Below are 13894 nucleotides of genomic sequence, written 5' to 3'. Positions count from 1 at the left end.
CATTATTCTTTTATTGATTTACAAGATATTTCATTTGAAATCAATTTTTATTGATCATTCATTATTGTTCAATCAATATGCCAACCTCAATAACTATTTTACCTTTAAAATAAGTTTGGTATGTAGTTTGCAGATACCAGTTTGTGCTAGAGGGAAACAAAAAAGAAGTTAAATACATCCAATTCATAAAACGACCCGAGATCAATAAGAGGAGAAGAATGAAGAATTTTTTATTTTTTTTTTAGTACACAGGAATGAAGCATTTAACTACGCTTAAAAAGGTCATTAAACATTTTATCTATAGGCATAAACCTCTCTTATATAGTATGTACACTAACTATAAACAATTCTTAAACAGCACAGACCATGAAAGTCTCTCATTGTAATAAAGGAAAATAAAACTTAAAATATAGTCTCTTCTTCTAAGTTCTTATAACTATACTATATATCATATATTCAAAGGTTCTGGAGACAACAAAACTCACATCTTCTAGCTAGCTTCACAAATCTAATCCCCTCCAAGTTCCATAGCAGTTCTTGTAATCTAAGTTCTTGCATCTACAGCTGCTGCTCTTCATTTACCTTGCCTTAGGTATATTGTTCACACAAGGATGGTCATGAGCAAAATTTCCCCCCCTTCCTCTATTATTTCTCCTTCCTCTGCTCATGCGATATTCATCACCATGATGATATGCAGGGGCTTGATACCAAGATATGTTTTCTTCCTTTCTCGTATACCCATACCATGTTCCCCTATTCCAACCAGCTCCTCTACCCATTTTCTGGGTGTCACTCCAATAGTACTGACTCTGATTCCATCCCCACGAATCATTCCAATTATTTTGCCATTCCCATGTTTTAGCAGCAGCAGCATCAGGAGTCCAATATTGTTCCCAAGGACCTACCATGTTACTCTCATGCAGGTTCACTTGAGCACCATAAACTAAATCAATGGGTTTTGGTGTGTCTTCTTCAGCTTCCCCCCATCCACTGCAGGAAAATGACTGATTCAAAAGGAGAGAACTATCAAGAATGACAACCTCCTTATCTTTTTCTTCCTCGCTGAGGGTGGTTGCATTTCTTTCCAAGTCCAGAATAAGCTCAGGGTCAACACTTGAATTCCAATCTATATCGTCAATGTAAATGTCAGGATCAGGCAAAGATATGTCGCAGGGAAGGCCATTGATTTTTGCCCAAAACCTCTTTTTTGCATTGTCAAATGCCTCTTTAACAGCAGAATCATCCCAATTCATCACATTGTCATATAGATAAATGTACTTCTTGGCTTCTACTAGATTTTCCCATGAAACTGAGCCAACTGAAGCGCAAAACATCTTTTCCCATCTTGGCACAGTTGGCTTCCAAATACCTGTGAACCAAAAAGAATAAGACTACGGGTTGATCAATTCCACCAAGGACCTTTAACTATAACAAGACATGATAGCAGCATGGTTTTAAATTGCGGTTACAGTCACAGCTGCAATGTGATTATTACAATTGCAGAAAACTGCAGGCACATGTGGCCTATGCGGCTTCAATTGCGATAACATTAAAAGGATAGTTGCAAACCCAAATTTAAAACCATGCAAGAAGTAATAATAATAAAAGTGTCTCATTGTCTAAACATATTAAAGACATTGTTGGCAAAAAAGGATATCAAGAAACAATATGGAAAAATGGAAGAAAGGAAAATGCCTAATAAAAATAAATGAATCCAATTCATATCCACAAGCAAATCTACATGAGCAACAAAATGAACATGAAAGTAAAAATGAATACATAACATCACATGCACTAAGAAAATATGAAGAAATAAGAGCTGTTCACTAACAAAGCTGCTTCAGAAATTCAATTACCATCTTTCGGAGGTATTTTCCACTCTACCTGCACATGTTAGTCAACATTCTCAAAAAACTATTTCATAATATTAAGAAGATGCTTTTAACATATACGAAAAAGAATAACAACTCACAAAATTTGTGGGAAAAAAAGTATAAGCAGTTCCAAATTAGAATAACGATTTCTCATAAAGTTTGTTACATATAAACATGTCACCAATAACTACTTATGAACAGCCAAAACCTAGGTAGCGTTGATTCAAAAGACGACACAAATAACATTTTAAAGAGCAGAATGTACAACTGATCAATCATTAAGCTTCCTAGTTTCAATGTCTGAATGACGTAGGAAATTATCTCAACGTGTCTCTAGAAGATTTGATTAATAGATACCAAGACCGTTTTAGTACAAAACACGACAAACACCGAATTATTTCAATGTTTCTCCAAAAGATTCGATTAATAGATACGACCGTTATAGTTCAAAACACGACAAACACCAAATCACGACAAAGCCGAAAGTACAAAGATTAACTAAAATGGAAATTTAGTTATCTTTGAACTCTTTTATTCCAATTCAATGACATAAAATGTTAGATACTAACTCGAAAATTGCCAAACTCAACACAGTTTCAGGTCAAAACACAAAACAAATCAAAATTGCTACAACTACAAAAGCTAGACCAAAAAGAGAAATTTAGTTTGATTATAAGGTTTGTCAATTCGATAAATCAATAACATCGGGACCACTCAAACTGATGGGGACATGCAAAGCATCAATATTTCAACCTACCAACCTTACCAACAAAAGAAATGAGACCAATTCAGCACCTCAAAGCCCTCCCATCATTATTCAAGCTCACTCTTCCTTTTGTTTACAAGGAAGTGGAATCCATGCCCTGTATCATAATAACCCCTCCCTACCCTTACCACTTGAACAACACCCAAGTAGCTTGAATAATCAAAGCTCTAAACCTCTTCCCACAGAAGAGGCAGGGCTTTCATTATGGCATCATCAAACCAAAATCAACACACACACGTAGATACATATCTAATTAAAGTTAGTCCAAAGAAAACCATGACTAAGACAAAATCAGGAATTCATCCTATGTCACAGAAAAGTAACATTTCCAAACCAAACATAATGGCTCATTCAAAACCCGACATTTAAACCCAAAAAAAATTTTGAAAAAAAAAATTAAAAAGAAAAAAAGTATTCTCTCTCTTAAACCCAAACCCCAATTGAGCACATTCAAAGTGACCATGATCATCAATTATAAAAAAAATTAAAACTAATAAGAGAAAAAAAAAAATCTGTCATACATTTACCCAAAGGTGGTTTCCTGTTATTTGACAATGATGATGATGATCCACTCCAATGACCCATTTGACGATGACCCTCACCATGCTGTTTTCTCCAACTACCCATTTCCCAGAAGCAAAAGAGGAAACAAACCCTGAAGAGGAAATTGGAAAAGCACAAGGTTGTGATTCAGAAGAGAGAGCATCAGAGGCACAATAATAGAACAAGAAGCATAAGAGTTATATATGCAAATTAAGGCAAATGGAGAAACGGACACGGATTTCAGGAATTGCCTCAAACAGAGACAAAAACAAAAGCAAAAGAAGCGGTGGGGTGATAGCGAGGCTAAGGAGGAAATTAAGGAGGTTGCAGAAGAAAATTGTTGAGCCACGACAACAACACACTGAAACAAAACAACGTTACGAGGTTTTGTTAACGTTGTTTGAGAGGGACGAGGAAGCTCCATCATCGTGTTGTTGTTGTTTTAGTGTTTTTCATACCCCATTTTTTTTTTTTTTTTTTCGTTTTTTGGGGCGTTTTTTTTCTCAGGATTTGATTTAATTTACGTTACATTTTAACTTCCCTTCTTCTATCTATCTCTTACTCACTCTCATGATCTCATCAGACTCAAGGGTAAGGGATACTAGCAGGTGCTGACGCGCTATGTGCCAGAGCTTGAACAATGTTCTAGAAAAACACCCACACACTCTGTCTCTCTCTCTTGCTTTTTTTATTATTATTATTATTATTATGTATGGATTACTAGATTAGTCTCGGAAATGCATGATCTCATGCTTTATTTAATATAATTATGCTATGTGGGGGAGTTTAACTATATAAATATAAATTAATGATCATTAATTTTATAATTATTTATTTCAATATTTTTTTTGTCTTTCTTCTTTTATTATTATTAAGGAAAAAGTTTACCAATGTCCCTGTGATTTGTTTCTACCCTTGTGGTTTTTTTTATCACATATGTCCATGTGCTTTGTAAAAAATAAAAAAACACAGGGGCATATGTGATAAAAACATATTCTTTTACAAATCACAGAGACATATGTGATAGAAAAAAAAAATCACAGGGACATAGGTAATTCTGCAGAAAACCACAGGAACATTTGGTGAACTTTTCTCTATTATTAATTCATCTTTATATGATTATAATTTTCTCAAAATGATGACATGATCATATTAATAATACATGAAAAAATCCATTCTCAATGAGTCTCATTCTAGTTCGATGGAATACATAGGCAATAAAGCTTTTCCTAGTTCGATGGAATACATAGGCAATAAAGCTTTTCCTTTATCACTTGTTAAAATGAAACAATCACTTATCAATACAACCACTTACCTATTACTAATTTTTGGTGGAATCGAATTTGAAACTATTGGTTAAGTGAGAACAACTCTTTAATAGTTGCTTAATGTGTTTGGACTCAAATTCAAAACCACTACCTCGCATTAGTTGATCAACATGGTGCACTCGAATTCAAAATCACTTATTAAACTAGAACAACCTTCAACAATTGATCAACCTATTTGCTAACGCTGCAAAGAAACAACAAGTGGTGTGAATAACTGAATTAAAATGTAATTAAGATGGCATGTGATGCACATTTAATGTGCAATTTATTTACTTTTGAAAATAAGGAAAAAGATACAAAATAATTATTATTTTTCTAGATGTTAGATTATTACTATAGCGTAAAATATGAAGAATATATTTCTCATATTTCATGAGACAATTTATCTTATGAAACACAAAAAAAGTGAAAGGAACCTATTAAGAAAAAAAGGGAGGAAAAGTGGGGTACATCCATTTTTTATATGTTTCATGAAACAAAATATATTTCCCATGAAATATATGTTTTTTAGTGGATAACATAGTATAGAATATTACATAAAAGCCATTTAAGAAATACTACATTAACATGACATCTTATTCGATAAGCCTAAATAAAATAGATTGAGGGGAAAAATATAATAATAAATGTGTGTGAGAGAGAACTAGGAAACAAAATAAATTTTTCAATTTTCGTTACCCAATTAAAAAATGTATCCAAAAATAGAAAAAAAAAATAAACTGATGACTCCTACCTCTTGATTTATCACAATTTTATTGTACGCATAGCACAAAGATTTTTTAAATTTTTATTCTATTTTATTAAAAGATATTATAAAGTTTATAATCATTTGCAACACGAAATTTTATCATATAATTCAATTACTTGTCTTTATTATTTTCCTTATTATTTGGTGATAAATGCACAACACCAGGTGCGGAGCAACTTGTATATCAGCTAGTGTCTTGGCACCAGTTAGATTTTAAAAATGATATAAATTTTCTTCAAAAATTATGGTACAACGTTAATATTAGTTAAATTTTTAAAAATAATACAATTTTAATATTAATTGAATTTTACTCGGTGGGTCTTTTGGCACCGGATAAATTTTTTTTCTGATTCCGTCGCACAACACGAGTAGTTTGTGTTTATCTTAATGAGAATCAAGAAGATTAAGAGAAAAAATGTTAAAAGGAAGATGATTGAGAAAGAGAACAGTCCTCGAGGAAGAAATATCAAGAAAAGAAAGAAATTGTTGGTATTTTTGACTTTTGAGTGGCGTTGCGGAAGTTTTAAATTTTTTTCATTTGTCTCATCTTTTATTTTGTTGTTTCCCATGATTATTTTTTAGATCAAATGAAACGAGTATTTTTATTGGGTTTTATAATTCTCATTTAACCTGAGAATTACAATTTTTCTACACACCCTTCGATTTCCGTGCTGACATGGGTCCTACATATAATTTTTTCTAACACATGGGTCTCACATACTTTTTATCTCTACAACATGAGATTTTAATTCTCCTTCAACATGAGAATTATAAAACCCATTTTTATTTCGTCTAACCATTCAATTTTTTTAACAGAGAACTCGTAAGGTTATAGATGCACGTGAATTATTCAAATTTAATATTTATCAAATTAAGTTTTTATGAAATAATTAAATATTTAATACATATTTAAATTAATAAATTAACAAAAACATATGATTAAAATATTTAAACAAAGCTTTTATTTGAAAAAATTTAGTGTGTACGTGTGCATATATGTGCCTATGTGTGTCTGTGTATATATATTGCGTGCGTGAGTATGTGATTATATTTATTTTAATATGTTAAGCAATTTGATTTTGTATTATTTTTCAACACAATATTTATATGCACTTTTTAATTTTTTTATATATAATACCTAGTTTAATTGAAATACATATTAATAATTAAATTGAGGATTATAGAGTGTATTTAGTGAAAATTCTAAGCTTTGGGTGAAAATACATACGAAAGGTAAAACAGTAAATCAACAAATACGTAACCTTAAATTGTAAAATGATAGAATTACGCCTCAAATTATGAAAATAATATTGAAAATGGATTCAGAACGAAAAATTGAGTGATTAAGCAAGTTTCTGAAAAATAGATGAGTAGTATTTTTATCGGATGAAATAATGTGGTAAGGTGCCCTTGCACGTAAAAATATGCAAAGTAAGATTAGTGCTCTAGGATTGAATATATGTTGGAAAATATACTTAGAACCAAGAAATATGACTATTGGCACAATTTGATGGATTTTAGGAATTTTGAAAAAAATGTGTCGGCGGGCGACGGTGCACAATTAGGGGTAAAATAGTAATTTCACCAAATTATCGAAAAACTCCAGATTCATCTGCTCAAGGGTAATTAAAGGACTTTTGTGAATGTTAAAATTTTGATTTAATGTATAGTTCATGAACTAATTGGAGATTAGTGGGTTAAGTGGATGATTTGAATTAATTTGAATTGTGTGAGGTGGTATGTGGGATCCACCCCACTTAAACTAACATAAGATCACATGTAGGGGTGTCAATTCGTGTTGACATGACACGAATAGGTCAACACTAACACGACACGAATTTTTATTCGTGTCAAAATTTTAAACACGAACACAACCTGTAAAATTTGCGGGTTGACACGACACGACACGGATAACACGCAAATTAAAATTTGTAAATTTTTTGAACAACACGAATCACCTTTTGTACGGGTTGACACGACACGAACACGACACAAAAAGCACAATTACATCCATAAATGCAAATTTACAAGGCAACACAACACTAACACATCAATTAATCACATTCCTGGGCATTATATTTCATCAAGCTGTGCTAGCAGGAAAATATAGATCTCCAACATCACAAAAGTGAATATATTCACATTTCCAAGGCAACGTCATCCAATTCTCCAAAGAAATCATCACAACCAGAATTGAAAAAAACTAATATTGTTCCAAAGGCAACACATAGGTAATCAAAAGTTGCAAATAACTTACAAAAATGCAAAGACAAATAAGTACATTCTACTACCACTATTGAGCTATTGAGAAACTATTAGTTTCACAAGGAGCTGAATTTCTGTTTGATTCTGTGGCCATCTCCTCCATGACATTTTTTGTTAAGTCCTCCAAGAAAGTTGCATGCTCTAGCATAAAAAAAAGTGAATTAAATAGTAACACAAAAGTTTGGTAAATCATTCAATAATAATTACATAATTGAATATACAACAAATTGAACAAATAATGTATAAAAATACCTTGATCACCATATAGCCAATCTCTTGTGCACACTACAGCTTCCACTATGTTAGATTTGAGTGTACTTCTATATTGGTCAAGCACTCTTCCCCCAACACTAAAAGCATTTTCTGAAGCAACACTAGAAATAGGTATTCCTAATACATCCATAGCCATTGTTGCAACCTCTGGATACCTATATTGATTAGCCCTCCAATATGACATTACATCCAAATCAGAATTCCTATCAATCCTTGGGTCCTCTAAATAAAGTTCAAGTTGTGTCTTTGGGCAGACAATCACTTCATTAAAGGAGTCAAATTCCTAACAACATATTCAACACATATATTAATATTTAAATAAATAAATCAATAGATGCTAATTAATAGAATGACAACAAATTTAAGACTACAGTAAGTAAACAAACTTACACTCAAGACATTGTTAGTTATAGAAGAATATGAAGTTTCATGGGGTGCTTTGGTCCCACCATCTCTTGCATTGCTTGATGAAGCTCCCGTTGAACCACTTGAAGATAAGCTTTTAGATCCACCTTGTGCATATTCATTAAATAGAGAAAACAAATTTTTCTTGACCTTTGTCGCTTCTTTGATCCCATCGCAACCATATAGCTTTGTATAACACCATTCAACGAAATGCATCTTATATCTAGGATCCAAAATGACATCTATAGCCAAAATCATACTAAAATCAGTCCAATACTTCTGAAATTTAGTGAACATGTTGGCTGCCAAACTACTAATGTAAAGATCCTCACTATTCAGCCCATCATTTAAAGTTAAATATGCTGTAAATACTAAAGGAAAGTACAGATTAGCAGTTGGATATTTGGTTCCAGAGAAGACACATGTGATATCATAAAATACGGCCAAGAACTTGTTGATTTTTTCAAGTTTATCCCATTCATCTCTAGATGGACAATGCACATAGTTGGAATCACTCAACTCAAGGTGCATAAGAGCACGTTTGTAGTAGAGTGCAGAATCTAGCATGAGAAATGTAGAGTTCCATCTAGTTGGGACATCTTGTCTCAAACCTCTTTTAGAGTCAAGGTGCCCATGAGCAACACACTCAAAAAAATTTTCTTTTCTTCCTTGTGAGCCTTTAACATACTTGACACTTTCACGAACTTTAACAACTGAGTCGTCAATCCCTTTCAAGCCTTCTTGAACAATCAAATTCAGGATATGGGCACAACAACGTAGGTGAAAGAATTGACCATTACACATTAGTCCATCTCCTAAATTCAATTGATCTCTCAATATGTCAACACATACATTATTAGCAGAAGCATTATCCAATGTAATTGAAAATATCTTCTTCTCTAAACCCCAATCTTTTAAAAAAGTGTGAATTTTTTCAGCCAATGATATGCCATTATGAGGTGGTGGCATAGAACTAAAATTTAAAACTCTTTTCTGAAGATGCCAATTTTTGTCAACAAAATGAGCCGTCAAGCATATATATCCATCAGTATTTATGGAAGTCCATAAATCTGATGTTAAACTAACTCTGCTAGAATTTTCCTTCAACTTGTTAATCAATCTTTCTTTCTCCCTCTTATACAGCTTAAGGCAATCTGTCCTTATAGTGTTTCGAGTCACAATGTTTACGTCCCCACGCAAATGAAGAACTAATTCCTTAACTTCTGGCCACTCACTAAATATAAAAGGCAAATCACGCTTCACAATAAGAGCTACTAATAACTCTCTAAATTTATCATGGTCAAATTTAGAAATTAAACTTAGAGAGTTATTACCTTGATTTGAAATAATCATCTGCCCAATATCACGGCTGTCTCGTTTCACACATGATTCTAAATGACGTTTAAAATTACCTGTTCCATGTCTACTATCAGCTTGGTAAATTTGTCCACAATATATGCATTTGCATCGAGGTTTCCCACCTTCAATCTCTGGTGCAATACGCTCAAAGTGAGCCCAAATTGGGGATGTTAACTTCTTCTTTTTTCTTGGTGGCTTCTTTGTCTCAGCCAAATCGGATGTACTTTTATCCGGAAGATTCTCATCCAACTGAGGTGTGATATTTTCTGATTGAATTTCCATCTGCAATAAATAAATTTGCTAACTTAGACAATAGGCTAAAAGGAAGATGCATGCAGTGCAGAAGAGAGTGAGTTAAAAAAAAATTGGGAGTGGGTGTACATAAAAAAATAAAAAATGCTAAAACAGCAACCGAGCACATAATAGCAAGTGTTCTTATGCAAAATTAATAGTTCAGGTTTGTGAATCAAACATATTAATCAATGAAAGGGGCTATGAATTTATAAATTGTACAGAAATGAATTCAAATAATTTGAACATACTTCTTTCACTAAAAATTTTAGTACGAAAATGTTTCTGTTTATTCAGAAAATATCACTTACTAGAAGCTTTGCAAAGAACAAAAAAGAATATCAAGGCAGTCAAATTCAAATTAGATGTGAACTTTAAATTAAATGGCTACGCTAATCATCAATCAGATGTGAAATGTATTAACTAGTTCCAAAAAAATAAGAAACATGTAAAAGCGTAGAAATTAGAAGAGAAACATGACTGACCGTCTTCTTCGAGTCACAATAGGTCACTGTCAACCACCGATTGACTACTGTAACAACTTAGGAGGAACAAAAAACGCAGGCTTGAAAATCCTAGGGTTCTTCTTTGACACTTTTCTCTGAGAATAAAGAAATCGCATCACTATTTACCAAAAAGAAAAAAAAAGCGCATCACAAATTAGTCCTTGCATGTTTCAGAAACAACCGGGTAGGGAGGGAGAAGGGAAAATAAGATTATATGAGTAATGTATAAACGGATTACCTCAGTAAAAGTGCAATGACTTCTTGTTCAGCGATCATAAAAATGAAGAAGCTTCCATGGCTGCTTTAGCGAGAGAACCAGTGAACCCTAAGGAAGCTTGAAGACAGCCGCTGAGTGAAATGAGAAAAAGGCAAAAATAGAAACCCTCAAACCCTAGTAATGTTTGTGACTTTGTGATTTGTGTCTTCGGGTGAATCAGGTCTTTGTGGGAGAAATAATAAAATATATGACATTACGTTATTACCCTTAAAGATGTAACATGCTGGTGCTAGTTGATCAACTAATTGGACAAAATCGTAAATACCTTAAAAATACGGGTCACATGCGGGTTCGCGTGTTGACACGTGACACGACACGAATTTTTTGCGTGTCATTTTTCTCAACACTAACACGACACATATATTTTTACGGGTCAACCCGAACACGAATTTTCGTGTCGTGTCACGTGTCGACCCGCGTGTCATAACCTATATTGACACCCCTAGATTTAGGTGTCTGATATGTTTTATAAAAATTTGAAAGCATTTAATTGAGTAAAACTTTGGAAATCGCAGAAACAGTGAGAGATATTTGGTGCCCTGTTTGAGGTCAGTTGGCAATTTTTCTTATCTGACTTCAAATGACTATAACCGGAGTTAGAGAACTCCAAATGAGATGTGTGATACCTTGTTGGAAAGGTGGAAGAGTCTAATTCAACATACTAAAGGATGAAAATTTATTGATGAGTAAATAATGCCTAGTTTTGAGAAAATCGAAGCACACTTTGTTTTGGTAAAGTTGTAAAAATGAGTTTTATGCTAAGTTTTTTTATGGGAACCTCTTAGCAACTTAAAATAAGTGTTGTATGATAATTAGGCATTTAGAATATTATTTTCACGTTTAGATCTCAATTACGATAATAGTTTGTATCATTGCATTTTACGGTGATTTTAATCGCATACGTAATAAAAAAATTTATTCCATATTTTTAAATAAACTGTTGTGATCGTAATTGCGTTTAATATCATAATCAATGTTAACACCTTGGTCCGGTAATGGAGTGTTACAATACATATAATTAAAAAAAAAGTTATTGAAATTCATTTTGATATATTAAGTGGGATTTTTTGTTACATAAAAAATTATATATTATTTGCAAAATATTTTTAATTCAATCTTAATTATATGTTAATAATTTTATCTTAAAGTTTTAAAAAAATTTAATTTCATAATTAATTTCATAATTAATAATTAGTAGTGTTATTAAATATATCTCATGATATTTTATATATATACATATATATGATAAAAAAATTACTATTAAAAAAAATTATTATTCCATTCAACAAAATAATTCAATCTCTATTAATTAAAAATTAAATAAAAAAGCATCTCATCTTGTACTAAGCAAAATCTCTATTTAATATGTTATCTTATATATATTTTTAAAGTTTTTAATGCATCTTTAAATTTTTAATATGCAATTTTCATAATTTAGGAAAAATAACGCATATTGAGTTATTAGTTTAAAAGATGTAGAAAATGAGTATAGAGAATTAAAAATAAAAATTTGAAAGATTAAAAAACATTTGAAAAAAAGTCAAGAGAGATATGAAAGAGAAGAATAAAAAGTAGAAAAAAAAAAGAACAAAATGAAGTTATAATTTTGAAAAACTAAAATTTTAAGAAAATTTCAAGTAGAAATGTTAGTAAAACAAATTTTATATTATAATAGAGAAGGTTATACTTACAACTTTTTTTTTACAACTCTTACAACTATATCTTAACACCGTTGATTTCCGCCAATCAACAGTTATTATTTATTGTAAATTAATAATTAATTAATGAGTTTAATTTGCAAAAATCATAATCGTTGATTGACGAAAATCAACTGTGTTAAGATATGATTGTAAGAGGTTGTAAAAAAAAAGTTGTAACTATAACATTTCTCGTTATAATATAAACAGATGATACATTATAGACGTAACACAGCTATAAAAAACTTGTCAGAATTGCGAAAGATTGAAAATTGAGATTATAATTAGTTGTTTTCAAAATAAACTACATCACAATGCTCAAGAGAATGATTAGCTAGCCAATCCGCGCAAGTATTACATTCTCTGTAAGCATGCTTGAAAATAACTCTTCATTCCTTATTTACCAATACTCGTATTCGAGATAAGAGACTTAACTCATGAGCTGCATCACCATATTTGGTGAGCAAAGCGATGACATTAGCCGAATCACTTTCTACAATTATATTTCTCCAACCTCCTTGCCAAGCTAGCTCCAGACCTTTAAAGATGCCCCAAAGTATCGCAGTGAGAGCTGAGCAAGATCCAACATAAAAAGAGAATCCATTTAGCCAATTACCATATTCATCTCTGAATAAGCCACCGCAAGCAGCCACCCCTGGATTACCTCACGAAGCCCCATCAGTATTTAACTTCACCCAACCCGTATCTGGGGGTTCCCATCTAAGAGTTGTCTGAGTATAAGAAGGATGTGGACTCTTTCTGGAGAAACTCATAAACGTCCTGTGAACCTCAGAAATCTGAGATTTTAAGAACAAAACATCAAGGAGTTTTCTGTTATGAACATCACTATGGATCCATTTATTCCTCCAACACCATATATGCCACCCTGCAATCATGAAAATAATACACCAAGAAATATTATAAACCAATTCAGAATCATTTGATATATTTGAATCAGTCCACTCCTGCAGCTCCAGAGAGAAAAAATTATGATGGATAGCCATAGGAATTAAATGAACCCAGATGTTCCTCACAACATAACAATCTGGAATGGCTTGCAGGATGGTATCAGGAGCTTCATTGCAAATAGGACAAGCATCACTAATATAATAACTAAACTGGTTACCAAAATAAAATAAAAAAACTAAAATAATATGATAAATTCATAAAAGTCAAACATAAATAAACTCATAAAAGTCAAACATAAATAAACTCAATTTCAATATTTATGAACCAAATAAAATATAAATAAGTTATTATTATTTAATGAAAAAAATCCGAACATATTATAGAATTCCTATAAACAAAAAACATTCTAACTATAAAATATAAATTTTACACAGATTGGAATTTAAACTTGCCACAGAATAAGCAATATTTACGTAACATGTTATGTGTATATATAAGAGAAAGACAATCTTATGACATACAAAATAATTTTTAAAACAATATTAATTTTATTTATAAAATTATTCAAAAATTTATAAATTTAGAATATTCAAATTAACAAATATATTATATTTTAGTTTTCTATTTATGAAAGGATAATTAGAACACTTAAA

At 31.7% G+C, this 13894-nt stretch overlaps 1 protein-coding gene across 3 annotated transcripts; it reads right to left on the bottom strand.

The window, feature by feature from the left end:
- Positions 1–215: 215 nt before the first annotated feature.
- Positions 216–3854, bottom strand: LOC133307945 (uncharacterized). Of its 3 annotated transcripts, none has more exons than XM_061508520.1 (3): positions 3750–3854; positions 3162–3295; positions 216–1369 (listed from the first exon to the last, which is right to left on the bottom strand). In XM_061508520.1, the coding sequence occupies exons 2-3, from the start codon at positions 3265–3267 to the stop codon at positions 579–581; spliced, it is 897 nt and encodes a 298-aa protein (XP_061364504.1). In that variant the 5' UTR covers positions 3268–3295; positions 3750–3854; the 3' UTR covers positions 216–578. The 3 variants fall into 3 exon arrangements, with proteins under 3 accessions (XP_061364504.1, XP_061364502.1, XP_061364503.1); XM_061508518.1 differs by lacking the exon at positions 3750–3854 and adding an exon at positions 3417–3739; XM_061508519.1 differs by lacking the exon at positions 3750–3854 and adding an exon at positions 3435–3739.
- Between the last annotated feature and the right edge of the window lie 10040 nt (positions 3855–13894).

Source organism: Gastrolobium bilobum, unplaced genomic scaffold, assembly GCF_033153095.1.
Source record: "Gastrolobium bilobum isolate Gb01-03AN ecotype WA unplaced genomic scaffold, APGP_CSIRO_Gbil_v1 utg3757, whole genome shotgun sequence".
In the NCBI taxonomy this organism is placed as follows: Eukaryota; Viridiplantae; Streptophyta; class Magnoliopsida; order Fabales; family Fabaceae; genus Gastrolobium; species Gastrolobium bilobum.
Note: the sequence above shows the minus strand (reverse complement) of the source record. Positions and strands in the feature narration are given on the sequence as shown.